Source organism: Erpetoichthys calabaricus, chromosome 13, assembly GCF_900747795.2.
Source record: "Erpetoichthys calabaricus chromosome 13, fErpCal1.3, whole genome shotgun sequence".
Taxonomy (NCBI): Eukaryota; Metazoa; Chordata; class Cladistia; order Polypteriformes; family Polypteridae; genus Erpetoichthys; species Erpetoichthys calabaricus.
In genome coordinates, this window is record NC_041406.2 from 963,061 (window position 1) to 986,401 (window position 23,341).

At 39.7% G+C, this 23,341-nt stretch overlaps 1 protein-coding gene across 2 annotated transcripts in view; it reads left to right on the forward strand.

Moving 5' to 3' along the window:
• Nucleotides 1-23,341, forward strand: part of kif15 (kinesin family member 15) — a 72,782-nt gene that overhangs the window by 26,651 nt on the left and 22,790 nt on the right. For both annotated transcript variants that reach the window (XM_028817853.2, XM_051935629.1), the window contains exons 15-23: nucleotides 5,269-5,401; nucleotides 6,842-6,983; nucleotides 8,146-8,343; nucleotides 9,863-9,970; nucleotides 10,918-11,023; nucleotides 15,105-15,270; nucleotides 15,645-15,795; nucleotides 17,359-17,441; nucleotides 17,736-17,814. In XM_028817853.2, the coding sequence (XP_028673686.2) occupies nucleotides 5,269-5,401; nucleotides 6,842-6,983; nucleotides 8,146-8,343; nucleotides 9,863-9,970; nucleotides 10,918-11,023; nucleotides 15,105-15,270; nucleotides 15,645-15,795; nucleotides 17,359-17,441; nucleotides 17,736-17,814 (1,166 nt within the window). The remainder of the gene's footprint in view (nucleotides 1-5,268; nucleotides 5,402-6,841; nucleotides 6,984-8,145; nucleotides 8,344-9,862; nucleotides 9,971-10,917; nucleotides 11,024-15,104; nucleotides 15,271-15,644; nucleotides 15,796-17,358; nucleotides 17,442-17,735; nucleotides 17,815-23,341) is intronic.

The window sequence follows — 23,341 nt, forward strand, 5'->3', positions numbered from 1 at the left end:
TTGCTGAGGCAAAAACTCGGGCATGGGAGGAGTTTGGGGAGGCCATGGAGAACGACTTCCAGACAGCTTCGAGGAGATTCTGGTCCGCCATCCGGCGTCTCAGGAAGGGGAAGCAGTGCAGTGTCAACACTGTATATGGTGGGGATGGTGCGCTGCTGACCTCGACTCGGGATGTTGTGGGTCGGTGGGGGGAGTACTTCGAAGACCTCCTCAATCCCATTAACATGCCTTCCAATGAGGAAGCAGAGCCTGGGGACTCAGAGGTGGGCTCCCCCATCTCTGGGACTGAGGTCACCGAGGTGGTCAAAAAACTCCTTGGTGGCAGGGCCCCGGGAGTGGATGAGATACACCCAGAGTTCCTCAAGGCTCTGGATGTTGTAGGACTGTCTTGGCTGACACGCCTCTACAACATCGTATGGACATCAGGGACAGTGTCTCTGGATTGGCAGACCGGGGTGGTAGTCCCCCTCTTTAAGAAGGGGGATCGAAGGGTGTGTTCCAACTACAGAGGGATCACACTCCTCAGCCTCCCTGGAAAAGTCTATTCAGGGGTCCTGGAGGGGAGGGTCCGTCGGATAGTCGAGCCTCGGATTCAGGAGGAACAGTGTGGTTTTCGTCCTGGTCGCGGAATAGTGGACCAGCTCTATACCCTTAGCAGGGTCCTGGAGGGTGCATGGGAGTTTGCCCAACCAGTCTACATGTGTTTTGTGGACTTGGAAAAGGCATTCGACCGTGTCCCTCGGGGAATCCTGTGGGGGGTACTCAGAGTATGGGGTACCGGCCCCCCTGATAAGGGCTGTTCAGTCCCTGTACGATTGGTGCCAGAGCTTGGTCCGCATTGCCGGCAGTAAGTCGAACCCATTTCCAGTGAGAGTTGGACTCCGCCAGGGCTGCCCTTTGTCACCGATTCTGTTCATAACTTTTATGGACAGAATTTCTAGGCGCAGCCAGGGCGTTGAGGGGGTCCGGTTTGGTGGGCTCAGGATTGGGTCACTGCTTTTTGCAGATGATGTTGTCCTGTTTGCTTCATCAGGCCGTGATCTCCAGCTCTCTCTGGATCGGTTCGCAGCCGAGTGTGAAGCGGCTGGGATGAGAATCAGCACCTCCAAATCCGAGACCATGGTCCTCAGCCGGAAAAGGGTGGAGTGCCCTCTCAGGGTTGGTAGCGAGATCCTGCCCCAAGTGGAGGAGTTCAAGTATCTCGGGGTCTTGTTCACGAGTGAGGGAAGAATGGAGCGTGAGATCGACAGGCGGATTGGTGCGGCATCCGCAGTAATGCGGGCTCTGCATCGGTCTGTTGTGGTGAAAAAGGAGCTGAGCCGCAAGGCGAAGATCTCAATTTACCAGTCGATCTATGTTCCTACCCTCACCTATGGTCATGAGCTATGGGTAGTGACCGAAAGAACGAGATTGCGAATACAAGCGGCTGAAATGAGTTTCCTCCGCAGGGTGTCTGGGCTTTCCCTTAAAGATAGGGTGAGAAGCTCAGTCATCCGGGAGGGGCTCAGAGTAGAGCCATTGCTCCTCCGCATTGAGAGGAGTCAGATGAGGTGGCTCGGGCATCTGATCAGGATTCCTCCTGGACGCCTCCCTGGTGAGGTGTTCCGGGCACGTCTAACTGGGAGGAGGCCCCGGGGAAGACCCAGGACACGTTGGAGGGACTATGTCTCTCGACTGGCCTGGGAACGCCTTGGGATTCTCCCGGAAGAGCTAGAAGAAGTGGCCGGGGAGAGGGAAGTCTGGGCATCTCTGCTCAAGCTGCTGCCCCCGCGACCCGACCTCGGATAAGCGGGAGACAATGGATGGATGGATGGAAGTTTGTTCAGCTAATAGTTAGGATATCCCAATATGTCTTCTAGATACTTCTTAATGATCATCAAGGAAAATATAATAATAATAAGGCTGAAATCTGGCAAAAGCTGACATGGTGCTGTATAAGAAAGCAAAGCAAAACACTTGAAAAGCAGTTGTGAGGATGTTGGGAGGTGCAAGTTTACAAGTGAGCTACAGAATAAGGATGGAAAGAAAAATGTGTTCAAACTCCCAAAGCAAATGTTAAAGGGAGAAACAGCAGGTGTGAACTGCTAAAAGGAGCTTTGTGATTGATGATAATTGATACCTAGAAGAACTACATTGATAAGTTGAAGTCTCTTATTTAAAAAAGGCACTTTGAGTCCATTTATCCTTAAAACATTTAGTACATTAACTAAAGATTTGTCCTGCCATTTTAATAATTTATTAGCTAATATGTTTATCCAACTAAGGAAAAATTCTGTAAAAATAAATCTGAGTGTTTCTCTACTCTGTTAACATGGAATACATAACAAAATTTTACAGCAGTGCACAAGAAACTTGGGCAGTAGACTTGACACTTTGCAGCATGGGATGCCAGCTGCTGGTGTAGACAGATGGTCAAGAAATAGCATAGGAGACACTTGTCCGGTACCCTAAAAGTATTGTTTTGTTTCTGATCCTGCTCCAGTTCACTCTTAATCCTGAAATGCCTGACTGACTGCTAGTCTTATGCTACACCTGTTAAGTATCCATTGCTGCAAGTAAAAGCTGATCTCCTTTCCCATTAATGACAATAGAAAAAGAAAAAAGAAAAGAGCAATGTTTGTTTAGCTACCTCGGCCAACAGGCATTTTCATAAGCTGTCAATGCTCGCTTGACTTGACAAACTGCCTTAAACAACGAGGCTTGATCAAAAAATATTCTAGTCATCTGTACCATAGTTTTGCTTCAGGTGTAAAGAGGAAAAAGAGAAACTGAATTTAGTTTAAAGCATAAACTGGAAAGGGACCCGCAACAAAACAATACTTTTTAGGGTGCTATATTAGGGTTTAAAGTCTATTTGGTGCAAGTGTAGATCCAAATGCTGTGCAGTGCAGTGCAGGGTGAATTAAAAAAAGTCCTAAAATGTGCTCTGTTTAAGAAATGGAAGAATGTCCATTTTACTAATGGCAATAGTCTTAAAATCTAAATTTATGGTAGGGCTGATTGTAAAAGTAATTTGACAAGAGGTTTGTAAAATACAGCAATATTAGCATAGTGTATAAAGAGCAACACAATGTAGAAATTAAGGTTAAACCACTAACCATTCTTTTACATCTGAATGTCTGTTTCCACCTTTGAGTAAGACTATTAAATTACATGTTTGAACGTCACTGTTCAAGTAAAATTCAATCTAGTGTAGAGTGTATTCTTGTAAGATGAAGATGATTGCTGAGTTAAGAGTAAGACCTGGCATGAAGACAATAGGCGTGGTGCTGATTGGAAAGAGACAAGGCGATTTTGTTACGTGATGTGAAAGCCAGAGGTTGACTGGGTGAAGAGGTGAGCACCAGAGTGGAGGTGGAGGTATGGGGCCTGGACTCGGGGCAAAGCTGAAGAAAACGTATTTGTTGATTTAGTGTTGACTGACATGAAAAGAACACCAAAGAATGTCCAGGACCACATAGAGTGCAAGAGATCTGCTTGAGGGGCACTCGGCTAACTTGGGTAAATCCAGAAAATGTCCATTAAGTCACTCTAGATAGATAGATAGATAGATGGATGGATAGATAGATACTTTATTAATCCCAAGGGGAAATTCACATACTCCAGCAGCAGCATACTGATAAAGAACAATATTAAATTAAAGAGTAATAACAATGCAGGTATAACAGACAGTCAATAACTTTGTATAATTTTAACGTTTACCCCCCCGGTGGAATTGAAGAGTCGCATAGTGTGGTGGAGGAACGATCTCCTCAGTGTGTCAGTGGAGCAGGACGGTGACAGCAGTCTGTCGCTGAAGCTGCTCCTCTGTCTGGAGATGATCCTGTTCAGTGGATGCAGTGGATTCTCCATGATTGACAGGAGTCTGCTCAGCGCCCGTCACTCTGCCACAGATGTCAAACTGTCCAGCTCCATGCTTACAGTAGAGCCTGCCTTCCTCACCAGTTTGTCCAGGCGTGAGGCGTCCCTCTTCTTTATGCTGCCTTTATGATGATGATAGAGCATAGTCTAAATTTACTCACACATTTTTATTTTGTAGAAATTAAACTGCTTCATTAAACAAAACTTTGTTACAGAAATGAAAATGTCGAGGTATATGTGCAGAGTAGCAAAGCTTGATAAGAATTGGGAGTGAGAGAATCAGGGTTACAGTTAAAGTTGGATAAGTCCCAAAGAAAATATAGGAAAGAAGGTTAAAGTGTTATGTGCATGTCATGAGAAGAAAGTTGAGCAATGTGGGGAGAAGAATCATGGATATGGAAGAGAAGACGATGATCAAACAGAAACTGAATGGGCCGTGTGAAGGGCAACCCAAGGGAGAACGGGGTATCGGGTGTGGCAGTATACAACAGATGAGATTGGTGGCGGAAGGTCCGAAATTATCTGACATGAAACTGCTAAAAGCTCTATGGGGGGGTGAATTAGGATTTGGTCTGGGATGTGACTGCTTAGTTTTACAGGACATTTGGTGTACTGCAGTGCTATTTCCATAGCAGGCCCCAGTGTTTAGCCTTTTGAAAGAGGCAGATGATGACTTATGATTTTCATTACTCATTTGTGCCTGTTTTTTCCAAACAGATATTAATTGTTTGAATGTTGTGATCTAAAGTGATCTAAATTAAACTTTTGAAAATGTAAGGCTCAATTTAGAGTTCAGATAATTAATATGAATTATACAAGTCATGGTACAACTGCCAGGATCCTTCTGGGAGATTATCTCCCAAGTTTGTGCTATTTGTATTGCTGTGACAAGTAGCCCTTTCATTGCATTATCCTGGAATGTTATGGCTGCAAGGCTTAACCATCTGGCAACTTGCCTTGTGGACTCCTAGCTGTCATTTCCAGCATGAAGTTCCAAACCAACATTCTATACAGTATACACTGGAACTGAGTGGCAGTCCTTTTCATAAAATGACTGCATACAGGTGCTCTCTTAGCAGGGGTCCTTCTATATATTTAACTGTTTAGTCTCTGGGGATGGTTTAGAAAGGCAGTGAAATGTCTATGTTGTGCTTTAATAATCATTTATATTATTTTACATATCATGTATATTAAGCCAGTATCATAATGCCTTAAATCAGCATAATTTTAAACTGTAGTGAGCTTCAAGGTGTCAGCTCTTGGGTAATGCTTCCTGCTTTTAAGAGTTAAAGACCAGTATGCATCACTAACTTGTTAAATATTTTTCTTTTTTTGTTATGAAATACACTACATTTCTGAATGTTTTTATTTAAAAAATTGTATTTTTTCAAATTGTATTTCATTTAGCTCACTTGAGTCCTATGACATCTGAGAACACCTCGTCTGTTTCCATTGAGAGACTAAAAGCCCAACTGACACAAAAGCAGACAGAGCATACGAGTACAGTCCAGGCGTATGAAGAGTTCAAAGAGTTGACAAAGTAAGTAGGAGGTCTTTGTCAAATGGTTGCAATACTTTATATGTATGTGTGTGTGTGTGTGTGTGTGTGTTCTATATTGATTACACGGTACACTTTTTACTTTTACTCATCTTTCTATGATCGAATTTTCAAACAATATTTAAAATGTAACCACTATGACAGCTCAGACCCCATTAATATAAAAAAGAACTGAATGTAGTGTACCTCCATCATGCTATTAAGGTACTTATGCTAAAATATAATGTCTTAATATGAAGTAACCTTAGGAAACACAGAAGTCGTAGTGAATTGTGACAGTGTGCTATAAACTTAGCTGACGCAAGGTGTTATTTGATCAACACTTTCTAGTTCGGATATTTGCCCAAGTGTAGCTAAAGTAACCTGCTTTGCACAGCAAAATGTTAAACTATAGAAAGAATCAATTCTACAATTACATGATATGAGGGTTTCCAAAAAAGTTTTTAATTAATTCAATTAAACAAAAAGAGGTATTGCTCCTGAAGAGGTAACTTTAAATCTAATCAGAGGAGAAGATGGATGATACCATTCCATTGATGTCTTTTGGTGCTTCCTTGTTTCATCTTCAGTGATAATCTGGGGGGATTGAGCGTTCCCCGTCAGCCTTGTAACAGAAGAGTAAATCTGAATGCTCTGTGATCCACAGCTTTGTCATTGCTATTTAGGCTTTATGTGCCCTATTGTATGCACACTTTCAATATCCTGAGGCATCGATGTTTTTCACAATTCCCTTTGATCATGTGAGCTCTGATGCCATCACAGTCCCTTTTAAGTACATGTGAGTATTCATTACTGATTCCTTCTGTCACAAGAATGAGGCTGCTGTTTAAAATGCACATCATTGCACCACAGCATCTTGAGGTTCAACTGTGGATTGTTATGTGGTGCTACAGTAGTAAGTTGAACATACCAATTTTTTACTGAAGCATAGAAAATCTTGCACCTTGGGCAACCTTCATATTAAAACAAGTGTCAGGTATGTATGTTATGTATAATTTTACTTCTAGAAGTACTCGTATAAATACATTTTGAAAATTCTGCAGTAACTGCCACGTTGTGCATGTTGAAGCTACCCATAAGCCATCATGAACTGTTGTATTGTCAGCTTCTATCTGTTGTAGCTACTGCGTAATTTTAAAATTCCCTTTACTTTTTGCTTTACCTTCGTATTTCTGTGGAAAATATTCTCATCTTAAAATAACAGTAGAACTAAACAGCCAAAATATGCAATTGAAATTTGCTTATCTTAACTTTGTCAAATGTTGCCTTTGATTTCAATTATTCTGTTCTGTCTCTTGTAATATGCAATTGTCTTTTTTGCTTGGATACTGTTATTTTTCTTCTTTGTAAGACACACAACTAGTGATGGTGTTTAGAACAAAAACAAATCAAATTAAGACTTTCACAAATTTTGTTTTTAAGGAAGAAGATCCTGGAAATGGAGTCGAACATCAGATATCTTGAAAAAGCCAATCAATCTTTGGAAAAAATCTTGGAAGCAACTAAAGCTCATAAACGGCAGGAGGTGTCACAACTGAACAAAATGCATGTGGAGACTATTAAGGTAATACTAGGATTTTAAACTTGTACAATTTCCTTCCTGTTATCTCCATCAGCTCCCTTGAACTTAGTCTCTTAAAGTTCAGTAGTTTGTTCCAGATTGGTTGTCTGTCTGTAAATGCTTGCTTCTTACATTTTAACCATTTCAACCATGTAATGAAATTCTTCAGCTTCTGAGAATTTACGACCTCTGTTAGGTCCCCTTGCGTCTTCTCAGCTCAAAACAAAAAAGATTTCATCTCCTTTGTCTGGCAGAGGAGGACATACCCTTTGTCCCAGAGTGCACACAATTGATGTTCTCTGACGATCTTCTAGAGATGTTGTTATGCAGTTTTTAAGTTGGATGGCGACCATAAAGGCACATATGCTCAGATTCTAAAATTTGTGCAGAAAACTACATCTGGAGTCCTTATATTCCTTAATTTTATAATTGTTAGTTTTTATAAAGCAACCCAGCATTTTTCTTGCTATTTTAATTGTTTCAGAACATGCTCTGGATATAAATCTTATGTCAACAAAAATCCCTAAATCCTTTTTAGCAGTTACTACTTGTAAGTCCACATTTTTTTTCAAGGCTCATTTCTCCTACATGTAACCCTTCGCATTTATTTATGTTAAACTGAATTTTCCAGCGTGTGCCTAGTTCTGAAGGCTGTCCTCATCTGTTTGAATTTCCTTTGCTGCCTCTTCAGTATTTCTTATCCCACCAGTTTGTGTGTCATCTGCTTATTTTACAAGTTCACTCTTTACAAAAGAATTGAATATGATTAACACAAATTAGATTTGCGGCCCAAGCGAAGATCCCTAAAAGACCAGTCCGTTGTGGAGCTTTCTCCTGTTGTCAGTGTTTATCACTGGAAGATCTGTTTGCAATGTGTACCCTATGGGTGGTGCGCCTATATGACTACTCCGCACTGTTTATTGCAGTTGAGCCTGAGGGATGCCATTTAGGTCACGTGGCCAAGAGGTACTCGGTGGGAAATACCACTCTGTAGTGTGACTCTAGGAGTGAAGCCGACATTTGGATTGCTGATTACTTGAATCACAGGATACAGTGTTTTTAAAAATGCATTTCCTTTAGGTCAGAGCTGTATTTTGTGTCTCATGCACATATTTAAATATGCTCTCTGTATATTTGTTATCTAAATCTTGGTTCTTTGTTTCAGAACCTCACAACACCCACAAAAGCCTATAATCTAAGGTCTCGACTGGTTCCTCATTTAAGCCCTGAAGGAACACCAGTGTTATTGAAAAGCACTGACAGTGTCGAAGAGCAAGTGGATGAAATATTCAATGAGCCCCCGCCGCCAGAAATGAGTGAACTTGCTTATGAGGCAATTGCTGAGGAACTACGCATGGTGCAGGTAATTTTCATATAAAAATAATTTGAGTATTAAAGGCTTAAAAAGTTTAATTTGCAGGTTTTGGACTATTATATAATATTAAAATGTAAAAAAAAAAAATCTTTTCAGGGATGACCTGTAAAGTAGTTGTGATATGCAATTTTGTCATGTACAAGATAGAGTCACTTAGCTACTAGTAACCAAACAGCTGAGAGGGAAAGGTGGTCATATATACAGAGAAGGAGTGAAGTAAACATAGAAACAAAACTATTGAAATAGCAGTCTCAAAAAAAACATGACATGTGGTAGTTGGTGTTGATTGGTGAAATCTGCCAAAGTGTGTTTAACAGGGAATATAATGTGTTCGCAGGTGACCTTATTTGACAAATATCTTCCTGGAAATTTACAGTGAGGCCAGCTTAGACAAACTTTTTTGTTGCAGTATCCCATGATGCTTTGCTAGACCAATGTGACATCACAAATATGTAGCAGCCATGCTCTGAACTTCCATGTATGCATACTGTAAGCTTAGTTCACCTCACATTTTATGTTGCTGCCCGATCTGCTTTGCACATGTGATGTTACTATTCCAGCTGGATTTGCATCCCACATGTGTTGTGCTTTTTTTTTTTTTTTTAACTTGCAGTATTTTCATTTGAGGGGTACATTAGCTGACTATGATGAGAATATTATGAAAATACTTACCTTGTATGTTGTATTTTCACGGCTGGTGTAAGCATTTGATATTCCTCAGATAGTGGCAAGCACAGTCTCTCCCCCCAATATACAAACTGCTAATTCCTCACATCACATGCTCTCTGGGTGTGCAGGTACTCCAGACCTGAAACAGGGAAGTGCTGGTACAGAGTGGCTCATTACACCCTTGGAGTCCCGGTGGCAGAGTGCCAGGTCCGTTTAAGAGAAAGGGGTGTGGGCCGAATGCATATACAATAATTATCAAAGTGACGCCTAGCCAAAACAAAACTTACAGGAACCCTCCACAGTACGAAAACACATGAGACCTTTTGAATGAAAAAGTAAGAAAATGCCTGCATTTTCCCCTTAGCACCTTATTATCAGTGTTTGATGCCACTCCAGGCCACATTAATAAGGTGGCAGTTGCATGATGAGAGGGGAAAACAAATAAGAGAGATCAAGACACTTTTTTCAAGCGTTGTACTTTCTGCCTTTATGAAAGTCTTTTTAGTTTTAGTTTTCTTTTGTTTGTTCTGTTTTTTTTTTTTCTTCAGTTCTGGCCATTTAGCTGCCTATTTTAACAGCTCTTGTGGGTCATGGGTATTATTAATAATCTTAGTGCACCATGTGCACTCCTTCATTTTATAAGCATGACCCATAATGCACCTGACAGTGCACACTTTGGATATTCTACTAGGACTGTAATTGTTTAATTAGCTGTATTTTATGGTTGTATCATACTGTCTTCTGCATATTTAGCATGTGTATATATTCCCTCATGTGATTTGCAAATTTGTTATTTCTAATTCTTAAGTATGAACTTTTTAATACTGTCTCCTTGAAGGATCAAGCAAGTAATCTTCAAATCAAGCTTGATGAGGAAGAGGTGGAAAAACGAAAACTACTTCAAGAAAAAAGCAAATTAGAGGAGCATTCTACACACGTTGATGAGGTTGTATGTTGTTTCACACTCTAACAATTGTGACCATTCTGTATGTTTTGAGAGAAAACACATTTAGACCAAGATAAAGCAATCTAGTGATGCATCAAATCTCACAATTTCTTATATTTCTTTATCCTGTTCATTAAATCTCTAATTTGCCCCAACTGAAAAACCTTCACAAAGAAACCAAACACCACCCTCTGTCATAATGTTATTTTTTACCATAGTCGTTACCAATTAAATACTTTTTAGGAGAAAATAAGACAACTATATAATACTAGTGAACTAATACGTTACACTAATTCAGCAATGAATGAGCTCTGCGGCCTCAAAAGTCTGGAAGGAGTCGCTGTCTATGTGGACTTATTGTGTTCTTGTGTGTACTCCATGTGGCTTTCTTTCACACCCCAAAAACATGAGTGCCAGGACAAATTGGCCCACTGTAAAGAAGCTGTGGATGTGGGTTAATTCCGCATCCATTGTTGGTTGCTGCTGTGGATGGGGTCTGACATCCCGCAGTCCAAAAGTATGGACGAGTGGGATGAAAAAAAGATGTGTGATAATTTAAGGATGGAGAATACTGAGATGCTGACTATAGACTTCAAATGCCTTAGCAGCAATCAAAAATATAAATCATCAGATTTAAAATACAGATACGACAGGTAGTCATTCAGGTGTGATAAGGGAAAGGAGGAATAGAGCTGGTTACAAATGTGGGCTTATTTAAGATGATGCAATGTAAAACTCATCAGGGACATGACTCCCTTGTGTCGAGCAATCCCTGCAGTGTCTGTCATTATTGGTTACCAGGGTTATTTTGAAGTCTTCAATACCATTTGTAAATATGATTGGTGCAATTGGAAAGTTTTACATGTTTTGAGTAAACGTTTTACATTTAAAAAAAAAAAAAAAATCATCATGCTAATAATGGACTTTCTTTCTTCTCTACTGTTCAGCTGTTTTCCACCGAGCGTGCTCTTTGGAGTAAAGAGCAGCAAAGGCTTGGAAGTCAAATTAAATCTCTGGAGAAAGACTTGGTGGAGGGTCAGAGTAAGAACGAAGGTAGGTTAACAGATTTGTGTTTTGCATATAGATAGAATGTGTTGAAGGCAAGTACAAGAAGATCTGAATTTCATACAATTCAACATCTACAGATGACAAAAAATTTCTATAATAAACTACTGCAGGTGAGCAATAAACCGTGAGAGCTGTAAACGGGTGAAAGATTACCTGCTCATTCATGTTCTTCATCTTGTGTCTTTAACTCACAACTCTTGTCAGTTCCATCCTCCTACCTCACTTCATGTATGCCAGCAGGGGTACGGATCTGCCGTGTTTGATCTAGGGGGAATTTGGGAGAGAAGGCATTTTAGCTCACTTTTGTATTTTTAATGTTTCTCAAAGAGGTCCACTTTAACTACGAAACCAAGAAAATATTTGTAGGAATTAAAAAATATACTTCTTTCAGTGTGTCAAATGTAGATTTGAAAACTTTTCTTTACAGGTTTAAATGAATACTTCAAAGCTATTAAAATCTTTTCCACAAATTGTAAAATATAAAAGTAAACTCTTGTTGTAGCCTAAATTACAGCCCGACAAAAAGTCAATTTACATGTTGGAAACATAAAAAAATATTCCCATTAAATGAACAAATATAAACAGTTTCATATAGTTAATCTATACTAATAAAAGGCAAATCCCTCACTGACTCACTCATCACCAATTCTCCAACTTCCTGTGTAGGTAGAAGGCTGAAATTTGTCAGGCTCATTCCTTACAGCTTACTTTCAAAAGTTAAGCAGGTTTCATTTCGAAATTCTACATATAACGTTCATAACGGTCGACAACGTCCGCCATGTTAAACTTTCTTATTTTTGGCCCCATCGTCACGAAATTTGGTAGGTGGCTTCCCTGCGCTAACCGAAACCAATGTACGTACTTATTTCGGTGGTATGACGCCACTGTCAGCCGCCATATTGAACTTTCCAACGGTCTTTGTTACTTATGGGCCCATCTTCAAGAAATTTGGTACGCGGGTTCCCAGCGCTAACTGAATCCTACTTACGTACATATATACGTCCATAGCCTGCAGCTCGGTCGCCGAGTGGGGCGGCGTTGGCTCCCCCTTCCCCACGCCTCCCACGTAGTTGGCTGCCTGTCTATATAAGGCCATCCGTCGCTCTGGTCTCTTCATTCCCTTCCTTGCTTCGCCATGGTATTCACATCTCCCTGCTGATAACTGCAGCCTTCTTATTTAATCCACGGCTTCTCCGCTGTTTTATTGTTCGTTTATTACGATTATAGTTATTGTGTAGGTATTTTAGACTTAGTTTACATTGTTCAGGTACCCATTTCCTTTATCGGTCCAACCGTACCCCCATTAACATGTCTATCGAGGTGATCACCATCGATCAAAGAACTGTCACTTACTGAGTGGTTTCCATGCCGGAGATGCCGCCTGCCTTTTCCATTCTCTGTGTTACATATTGCACGGCCATATCGGGCTCACTCTTGATATCCGGAGGAACATTGTGTCTTATGTATTGAATGACTGGAACAGGTTCAAGGTGTGGACTGATGACAGTACTGGAGATAATTATACTACACAGGAGCACTAGAAGACTGAAATGCTTAAGCCCTTCACCTATGGTTCTGCATGTGAATTGATGGCTGCCGCTGAATTGTTTGGTTGTCGCTTTCAAGTGTACTGAAATGGCCAAATATTTTATACCTTTAGACAACCACCAATGCCTCTTAAACATCTTAGATTCACAGGTGACGATTTGAGTAGTGGACACTTTGATGTTTATGAATGTTTAAACTCTCAAAAACTGGATGCAAAGTTATCGATGAAACCCATTTCAATTCAAACACCTCCGATTTCCAGTAAGGCTCTGCTTCGCAATGACAATAAGTCTCAGGGACAGACCCTACAAATGTTGGCATTGATTTGAGGCAAGATTGCTTTTCACATGGCCAACTATACGTTACATGCTCAGCACACAGCTTGGTCATATTACAACCGGAGGGCCGAACTGACAACGTGGTATACAAAGAGATCCTTAACAAATAATTATTGGTATATTTTCCCTCAGTTTAAAAAGGTTTACTTTTCTTCTTTAATACAAATTTTAAAGCAGTACTTCGCTGCTGCGAACTGCGGGTATTTTGCTAGTAATTCATAAAATCAGATGTGTTAAGGGCCACTAGAATGTTCAATAAGAATGAATTTGTTTTTACATGTCCTTTGAATTGTGCTGCTGAACGTTTTAATTTGTGAAAGGCACTCTGTCTGCTGCCTGGTTTGCAATAAGAGCCAAGCAAAGTCAGGCATGGTGCGCATTTTCAATGAAGGGGGTCTCTTCCTTCGGCCTAGCTGCCAATCCTGGCAATAATCCTTAACTGTTAGCGGTCATCATTAATTTTTAGAAAAATAAAAATTACATTGTAGGGAAAAAATTCAGAGCAGCGTCACTTTATTTGAAATCTATGTTAATCACACTACTGTTTAATCTCCGTGTAGAAAATAACTACATGACTGTTTAATAATTGTAGACTACGAGAGTAAAATATGTATGCAAGCATACATAACATGGGTCTGGATCCTTTTTGTTCACAGCACAGTGAAGGAGCTCTTGCATTACATACAGTATTTGCAAAATAGTATCGCTTAAGTAGACTGTTCACGAAGGTTATGATAGGTGTAGGCTACTTAATGTGATTACAGTCATTTCTATGCTGTAATGAAACTCCCCAATACTCGGTCACCCCTAAGCCCAAATACTTTCCTGGCAGGCTCGTTCTTCTCATGCGTAATGTCCCTTACTGACATGTTTACTCCGTGTATTGCAGGAAGACCATTTTTGCCATCGTTCCTGTTATGAGATGAATGTAGAGAGAGACTGTTTTATTTCTTTTATAGTTCTGTTTTCTAATGATGTTTCACGCTCATTTTTGTTTATATTTACATCATTTCATCTGCTATAGGGCATTATACTTATTTCTTATGGCTGCATCACCTACTGACATTTGAATGTAGTTGCTAAGCATTGTGTAACCTAATTTTTTTTTTATTGTTGCTTTAAAAACTTCATGTAGCCAATTGGACACGCATGCTAATTTTTGAAGGGATTTTTTGAAATTTTTAAAGGTTCAGTGGCATAGCATAAGTTAAACACTGTGTGTGTGTGTGTGCACATTTAATCAGATACCTGACTCCTCCTCATTCATTGGTCAACAGTGTTGTCTTCAATACAGAAGCTCAAATTCGCTTGAACGTGCTTCACTTTTGTGTAGCACTCATTTGACAGACATATTTATTGAACAACATTTTAGCAAAAAATACATGTGTTTTGGATTTTGTGGGCGTGTGGCTGGATAACTGACATGGATTTTAGAACACAAGTAACTTGAGAGTTTTGTCATGAATGTTTTAATACTGTTTGCTGCTGTTCAGTGTTGGGCCCCTAATGGTCCCCAGTGAAGCTCATTGTGTCGAAGTTTCTCCATTTTCCATGAAAACATGACTCAGCATTTTTCTTGGCCTTCTTTACAAACAACATGGAATAAGTAACAGAAAAAAATGGCAGTTCTGTGTGGAATATTCCATGAATGAAGAATTTCTAGCATACTTCAGTGGCACTAAATAAAACACTAAAATGTTTACATAATTTAAATTTTGAGCTTGTTAATGTACAATGTCTGCTGTTTTTGGTATAATATGTAGGCTGTAGTTTAGAAGTTTAAAAAGTGTGTAACAACAAATATTCTGCTGTGGTAGTTTGTAATTCACCATTAAATAACTTCGGATCATAATGGCTTGAAGTCTCATTTCAGTAACCATCAGTCAGGGCCATATTGTAGGATGTTAGCATAGCAGGGGGAGTGCACTGAGTGCTTAAAGGGAGCCGAACTGACAAGTGTGATTTGGTACATTTAATAAGCATTAATGATCTACAATTACTGCAAGTATTAAGAATTTTGGAGACAGTCAATGTTTGTTTGTTTGTTTTTTTTTTTTTGTTTTTTGTTTTTTTTTTTGCATTTTAAATTTGTCTTTTAAAATATGCCATCTTCCAAGAATGATGATTCTTTGTTATGGCTACATCTATTCATATTGGTCTGGTCCCTTTCTCTGCTATAGTGCTGAAGAGTGAAGTGCATGATCTGCGAGTAGTTCTGCAGTCGGCAGATAAAGAGCTTAACGCTGTAAAAGTGGAGTATAGCTCCTATAAAGAGAAACAGGAGCTTGAATGGCGCCAGATTTCCAGCAACATGATTGAGATGCGCCTGCAGTTGGATAATGTCAGGTACTTCAGAAGGTCTATGGATTAGTGCTTGAATAGTGCTTCCCTTTTATCGCCTTATTTTAGAAATATTGCACTACTTTGAGTTAAAGTGTAATAACACAAGAGGTCTCACTCAGGGTGTGCCTAACGCTTCTGTTGCTAACATACTTTTCATAAAACATGGATGCTGCTACTTTTGCATGTGTAGTTCAGTTTGCACCTTTCCATTTTTTCTTCTTAATGTGTTTATGCTTTGACTTTGTATTTTTTATTTTCTACATACTAGCCAGATAAAATATAATGGTTTAAATGTGATCTATTTCACGTTCATACTGAAAACTCTTCGCTCTGGTTTGTTTGTGTGCTCTCATTGACTATTGTATATTTCCAATTAGACTAGAATATGAAAAACTTCTGGAGGAAAAACGGTTTCTGCAGGATTCCCATGATAACCTACAAGAAGTTATGAAGTTTGAATCTGAGGAGTATAAACAAAGCCTGTCCGAGTGCAAGAAGGAGAACACAACTCTACAGTCTGAGCTCACTGTAAAACACTTTTTAATATTCTATACTAGAAACTAATAACAGTTCTGTTTCATACTTGTGCAGTAGAATTAAGGCTGCTCTTCCTGAAAAGACTCTTACATATCCTTAAACCATCTAAAATGTAGAGCTTAATATGCTGTATGTAGTGAAATTGGCATACTGAAGGGACAGGGCTAGCAAAGCTATATAAAACGGGGGAGAGCTCAGTCTCACGTGGAGGAAGTTTGTCATGCCAGGGCCAAAGCAAAGACCCCAAGCTAGTTTCATTTTGGTTTAAGGAAAGGCACAGATTCTCCAGAAGGCAGAAAAAGTGGAACTAAAGGAAACAGAGGGCACTGAGATACAACCGGCTTGGCTTATGCAATGAGAGTGAAGCCATGAAGAGATGGGGAAGGTCAAAAGACTTCCTGGCTGATAGAATACCAGGCTGTGCCATGAAGTGGTGAGACAGAAGGAAGGGTGACCTGGACGCATCGGCCCTCTGAAGGTTAAAGACGGCTCTGAGACGTTCAGGGTATCGGGGTCACTAAACGAAGCCTTAGGCCGGTTCTCTTATAAAACCCTTGAGTTAATTTTAGTGCCAGAAAAGAAGTGTCCCTGGAAGAGGGGTGTACAGTAATATTACCCTGAGTCAACTATCAAGAGGAGGTGCGGCTAGTGATGAAGGAGAGTTGTGAGAGTTACAGGGTTTGCTTTCTGTCAGTTGGATTATTTGCTGTCTCTCTATGTTCATCCATGCCTAGTTATTTAATACATTCACCTATTTGTTTTGTACACCTTGACCTCTTGGTGTTAGTCTGGTTATATAAATTCTATCGTAATACAGGGTGGTTATTGTCACATGTACAGAGTACAGTGAAATTCTTACTTGCATGTGCTAATCAACATGTCTCTGAGGCTCCTTTTTATTTAATACAATTTAGATACAGGTGGTGTTTGCCATATTTTCATATTTTTCACTTTGATTATTAATAAGAGTGAAAACAGTTCATGTGGTCTGACACTGGGAAGGTTTTATCTAGGAAAGCAGGTTTTGTGCAATTTGTATGAGGTTTTTGTAGCTACTTTTTTATAGAAAGTGTAACATAATCTGTATTATCATTCTGCTATGTTATCTCGTATCTTATTCCCCAATGTACTTCATCTATTTTAGAGTCACTATCTTATTAGTAATATATAGAAATTTAATCTTGTTCATCTTGACCTTTTCTTCTCCTGATTAGTAGTTTGGTCTCTGAATTCTGTTGTTTTTTAAGTGACTCCTCTTTATATTAACATCGTAGTTCAGGGTTATGTCATTGAAGTGCAGAGATACTCTCTTGTTGCTTCCCGTTCTCCCTCTTTGTTTGCTCACTTTGCAGATTTCATTATTTTTTTGTTTCCTTCTCCAGTTCCTGAATGAACTAAACATTAGGCTTTTTGATGAACAAAATAATTTGATCAGCTTTCTTTTTTTTATTAATTTAAACAACTTAGTTTTATAGCTTGATTATTAAGAACTTTGACCTTTAATTCTGCATTCATTTTGCTTTCTGTCTCTTTTAACCTTTACAAATAAATAAGAAAATGGTAGACTTTTTAAAATCTGAAAAGGACCTCAATCAAAAACTAACTTCACAACTGGAAGATAAAGAAACCACATCCAAGTAAGTAATTATTTTGACTTTGTATTTCCATTTTATGTCTTGCACCCCATGTATCTTTAATTTTTGCATCATGTTTATGTTCCAGTCTTAGACTTGTGGTTATTGAGTTGAATTTGGACAGAATCCAGACATTTGACATTTTTACAAGTTGTTGTCAATTTCTATTGTCACTATTAAGCACCATGTGCTTTTCCTTTATTATTCGCATGTGGAGCAAGCTTTTGTTGGTGTGGACGTGTGTTTTAGTATCCATGTCTCAGGTTTTCACAGAACTATTAACTATTTCCCTTTTAGAGAGCTATTAAAAACATTGGATGAAAATATAAATTTGAAAAAGCAGATATCTGAATTTTCCATTAAATGTGACAAGCAGGTAAGTATAAAACAAAGAACTTTATTACTATATAGTGTTTGAAAAATCCCTGACCATTTACTCTTTTAATAAGATTCTATACATCACTAGAAATTGCTGAAACCATTATTAATGTAAGTTTCCTTATCACCTGTTTATGTTGAAATGTTTCCTATAATAACCACCTATGGAGTTTTACAGCAAAATGAATAATCTGACCCAAATTATCATTCTTGTCCTAACAGTTGGAGTGGGGAATTTTTAAATATTTAGATCTTCTCAATTTTGCTTGACATCAGTGCAGATTCAGAGCTGTACAAAAATGTTTTTGTGCTATGAAAGATGGGAGTCATTTTTTTATAGATTGGATTATTTTAACATATGACAATTTGGTGTTGGATTTTTCATCTCAATAAATGCAAATTGCAGCTCCTATACAAGATACTTTTTTTTTTTTTCTGTTATATGAAAAAAAAAAAAAAAAACTACTAATGGAAACTAGAATATTCTTTCTTTCCTGGGTAGCTCAGTTCTCTAGGGTGAGGGGTATTAAAACAAAATGCTATACTCCCTGCCTTTATGGTTTGTTCATTTAATAGATTTTTATTTTCTAATTTTCACAAATTGACCTCTTTACTTAAATTAGAACACTCTGCTCGACAGTCCTCTCCGCTTATTTCAAAACTCGACTTGATGTTTTTTGGGAAGAAAGTCCCTAACGTCTTACTGTCTACCACACTACTTGGTCGCTTATTCCAAGTGTCTCTCAATCTTAATGTAAAGAAAAACTTCCTAATGTTTGTGCGAAATTCACCCTTAAGTTTCCAGCTGTGTCCCCGATGAACTCATTTTAAAGTCACCGTCTCGATCCACTGGACTAATTCCCTTCATAATTTTTAAACACTTCAATCATGTCACCTCTTAATCTTCTTTTGCTTAAATTGTAAAGGCTCAGCTCTTTTAATCTTTCCTCATAATTCATCCCCTTTAGCCCTGAATCAGCCTAGTTGCTCTTCTCTGGACCTTTTCTTGTGCTGCTATGTCCTTCTTGTATCCTGGAGACCAAAACTGCACACAGTACTCAAGATGAGTCCTCACCAGTGTGTTATAAAGGTTGAGCAGAACCTCCTGTGACTTGTACTCCACACATCAAGCCGCTATATAACCTGACATTCTGTTAGCCTTCTTAATGGCTTCTGAACACTGTTGGGAAGTTGATAGCTTAGAGTCCACTACAACTCCTAAATCCTTCTCATAAGGTGTACTCTCAATTTTCCGCCCGCCCATTGTGTATTCAAACCTAACATTTTTACTTCCTATGTGTAACTGACATTAAATTTCATCCTTTACAAATCTGCCCAAGCCTGTCTGCTATCCAAGTCCTTCTGTGATGATATAACAGAATCCAAATTATCTGCGAATCAACCTATCTTGGTATCATGTGCAAACTTAATTAGCTTGTTACTTATATTCCTATCTAAATCATTTATTTATATATATAATATACAATATACACAGTATATATTAAAAATGGCAGCGGCCCTAGCACTGCCCCTTCTGGAACACCACTCTTAACATTGGCCAATTCTGATGAGGTTCCTCAACACCATCACTCTCTGCTTCCTGTGTCTGAGCCAATTCTGCACCCATCTAAAAAGATCACCCTGAACTCCCACTTCTTTTAATTTGATGCCGACCCTCTCTTGTGGCACCTTATCAAATGCTTTCTGAAAGTCCAGATAAATAATATCAGCCGCTCCACTTTGATCGTATCCTTTCGTTGCCTCCTCATAGAATTCCAGCATGTTAGTAAAACACGACCTCCCTCTTCTGAGCCCACACTGACTCTTGCTAATAACAACTGTCCTTGCCAGGTTTTGTACAATCATATACTTAATAATTTCTTCCATTAATTTTCCTGTGATGCATGTTAAGCTTACTGGCCTGGATCTGCCCTGTCACCATTTTTATATAATGGGATGATATTTGCTATTATCTAGTCCTTCGGAATCTCTCCAGTGCGCAGTGACTTCCTAAAAATATGTGTGAAGGGTTTATATCTGCACTCACTGGCCTCCTTAAGAACGCAAGGGTAAATATTATCTGGTCCTGGTGATTTGTTTGATTTCAGCTTATTTAATCTACGCTGCTCTTCTCCCTCTACAGTTTCCAAATCCCTCTGTACCTCCTTAGTAGTCACATTTACTTGTGAACTTCTCAGAAAAATGTAAGTTTAAGGCATCTGCTATTTCATTGTTCATCCATCCATCCATTATCCAACCTGCTATATCCTAACTACAGGGCCATGGGGGTCTGCTGGAGCCAATCCCAGCCAACACAGGGCACAAGGCAGGAAACAAACCCCAGGCAGGGCATCAGCCCATCACAGGGCGCGCACACACATCAAGCACACACTAGGGACAATTTAGAATCACTGCATGTCTTTGGACTGTGGGAGGAAACCGGAGTACCCGGAGGAAACCCACGCAGACACGGGGAGAACATGCAAACTCCACACAGGGAGGACCTGTGAAGCAAACCCAGGTCTCCTAACTGCGAGGCAGGATTGGTACCCACTGCGCCACCGTGCCGCCCTATTTCACTGTCTGTATCTTTTAATTCCCCTTTACTATTTCTGATGCACTTGACCTCCTCCTTGACTGTTCTTTTACTACTAAAATACTGAAAGAATCTCTTAGGGTCGTCTTTCACCTTATCTGCTATATTCCTCTCCAACTGTCTTTTAGCCTCCCTGATATCCTTCTTAATGGTTGCCCTCATGTTCTCATACGCTCTACGATTCACTTTGCAGTCATTAGTCTTATATGCCTTTTATAAAGCAGTTTTTTCCTTTGCAACTTTTAAAAAAATTTTATCAATCCACTGTGGATTTTTTTTTACTCTATGAATTCCAAATTTAGTTCTGTATCTGTCCTGCATTACATGTAAAACATTTTTAAACCTGTTCCACTGCTCCTCGACTGTCTCCACACTTAAAAGCTTATCCCAGTGTGGCCTTCTTAGACTTTGTCACATCTGCTCAAAATTAGCTGTACCAAACTTCAACTTAACAATTTTAGTCTTTGCATCTGCACTCTTACAAACTGTGTTACATTATGGTCACATGACCCTAGTGGTTCAATCACCTCTACACCTTTAATTCTATCCTGATTATTACAAAATACTAAATCCAGACAGGCTTCACCCCATGTTGGTGCTTTAACATGCTATGTTAACAAACAGTCACTGATTACTTCTAAAAACTCTTGTGCTCCTCCATCTGCAAGGTTATCCCAGTTAATATTTGGATAAAGTCCCCCATGACTATAATATCTCCCTGTAAACTTGCCTTTTTGATATTACTAAAAAGATGTGTGTTGAAGTTACTGTCTGAATTGGTGGTGTATAACACACTCCTAAAATTAGATCTCTTTCCCTAATATTTTCCAGGCAAAGCCACATGTCCTCACTAAGATGGGGCTTATCATCCAACTGAAGAGGACTTACATTTAAATCCTGTTTGACATAAACACCAACCCCACGTCCTTTTCTGTTCTGTCTATTCTTCCTATAAAATGTGTATCCCTGTATGTTACACTCATAGATAGCTAGATAGATAGATAGATACTTTATTAATCCCAAGGGGAAATCATCCCCATCTTTGTTATTTAGCCAGGTTTCCATTATTGCTATAATATCATAATTATGCTCAGCTACATGCAACTTGCTTACCTTATTTTTGATACTTCTAGCATCAAGGCAAGCTATTTTTAATGTTACTCCTTCTACATTTAAATGTTTGCTTAGAATTGACTTTACTATGCATTTTTATTTCTACACCATTGTTTGTTCCTCCATGTATAGATCTAAACCTGGCCTGTCCTAAACTCCCCGCCCCCCAATCCTCGACTCGCATACACCTCCCCAATACATTGGTGCCCCTCCAGTTCAGATGTAACCCGTCACGGCGGAACAGGTCCTATCTGTTCCAAAAGGAGTCCCAATGCCCCTTCTACCCTGCACCAAGATTTGAGCCACGCGTTAAGCCTTCTACTCTCCTCAATCTTACCTGGACTGGCGCGTGGCACAGGCAGAACATCGGAGAAGACTATCTTGTCAGTTCTCTTCCTCAGCTTGGCCCCTAACTCTTTGAATTTGGATCGCAGAACTGACAGACTACCCTTATGTATGTCATTTGTTCCAACATGGACAGTGACAACTGGATCCACCCCCGCTCTGGCCAAGAGCCTATCCACCCTTCCAGGGAGGTCCCCCACCTGTGCTCCCAGAAGGTAACACACCGTGCGAGACTCTCTCTCTCTCTCTGGAGCACACCTGTGCTTCAATCCCCCTAATGATTGAGTCCCCAGCTATCACTACCTCTCTCACTACCTCTCTGTCTTTTGGGAACTGGTTTTGATGTGGCCCGTTGGGGCTACTCATCCCTGCCTACCACCTCAGAATTATCAGAGACACCGTCCAGCTCCGCAAGGACATAATGGTTTGACTCTTCTAATTCTGGGGTTGATGCCCCCGAACAGTGTGCACCCTTTACCTTACGCCTTGTGACCGTGACCCACCTATTTCTACCTGTTTGGTCTGGAATCTCCTCCCGCGCCACCTTGGGGGGGTTCACACTATCTCTCTAAAGGACACCTGGGCCAAGTCCGTCAATTCTCTATTACAACGTAGGTCAGTTCAGCGACCCTGAGCTCGAGGTGCTGGATGAGCTGGCATCTCCTGCAGATGTAGCCCTCATAGACAACTGGCTCTTCCAAACCATCATCTAAAAAGTCCAACATCCAACAGGACTTGCATTGCACGGGCCTCATTATTCAAATTTGATGTGGGATTAGTAAAACTTTTTTTTTTTTTTTCTAAAATTAAATAATTTAACTTAAATGGTAACACTAAGATCTACTATGGCTATTTTACACCTTTTCCCCTTAAGCTCCTGTGCTGTTCTCCCTCTCAGCTGCCTGCTGTTTGTCTTTCTATGAGGTTTACTTTACTTTTTCTCTGTCTCTTCTCCTAATTTTGCACTCCTCTTACTTATAAGCTCTCTACTCGCACTGTTTGTATTAATGGGCCCTTACGCTGTCGCCTGCTTAACTGTTCTACCTAAAATAAACAAATAAATTAAACTTTACTGCCTTATCTGCTCTTACAGCCCCTTGTGCCTGTTTGGTGTCTTAACGATGGCCGCTTACCTGTGCACTGCAGTCGCAGGTGCGGCCTTTTTCTTTTTTTTCTTTCCTTTCCTTTAAACTAAGGACTCGCTGTTACTACGACGTGGTTATTTGTTACAAATGCCGATATCAGTTACTGCTTCTTTCTACCCTGCATCCTCGATGGTAATTCAAATACAGATAACAAGGACAATCACACGTACAAGTTACTTTTCCAAGCGTACCTCCAAATACCCAGCTACTTTTGCTCTTGTGTGGGCGAAAAAAAAGCAAAAAAAAAATAAAAACCCTTCTAAAGGGAATAAAGCTTAAAAATTCCCTCACGGTTCCTTAGCGGCAACCAAAACCCAAGTTTTTAA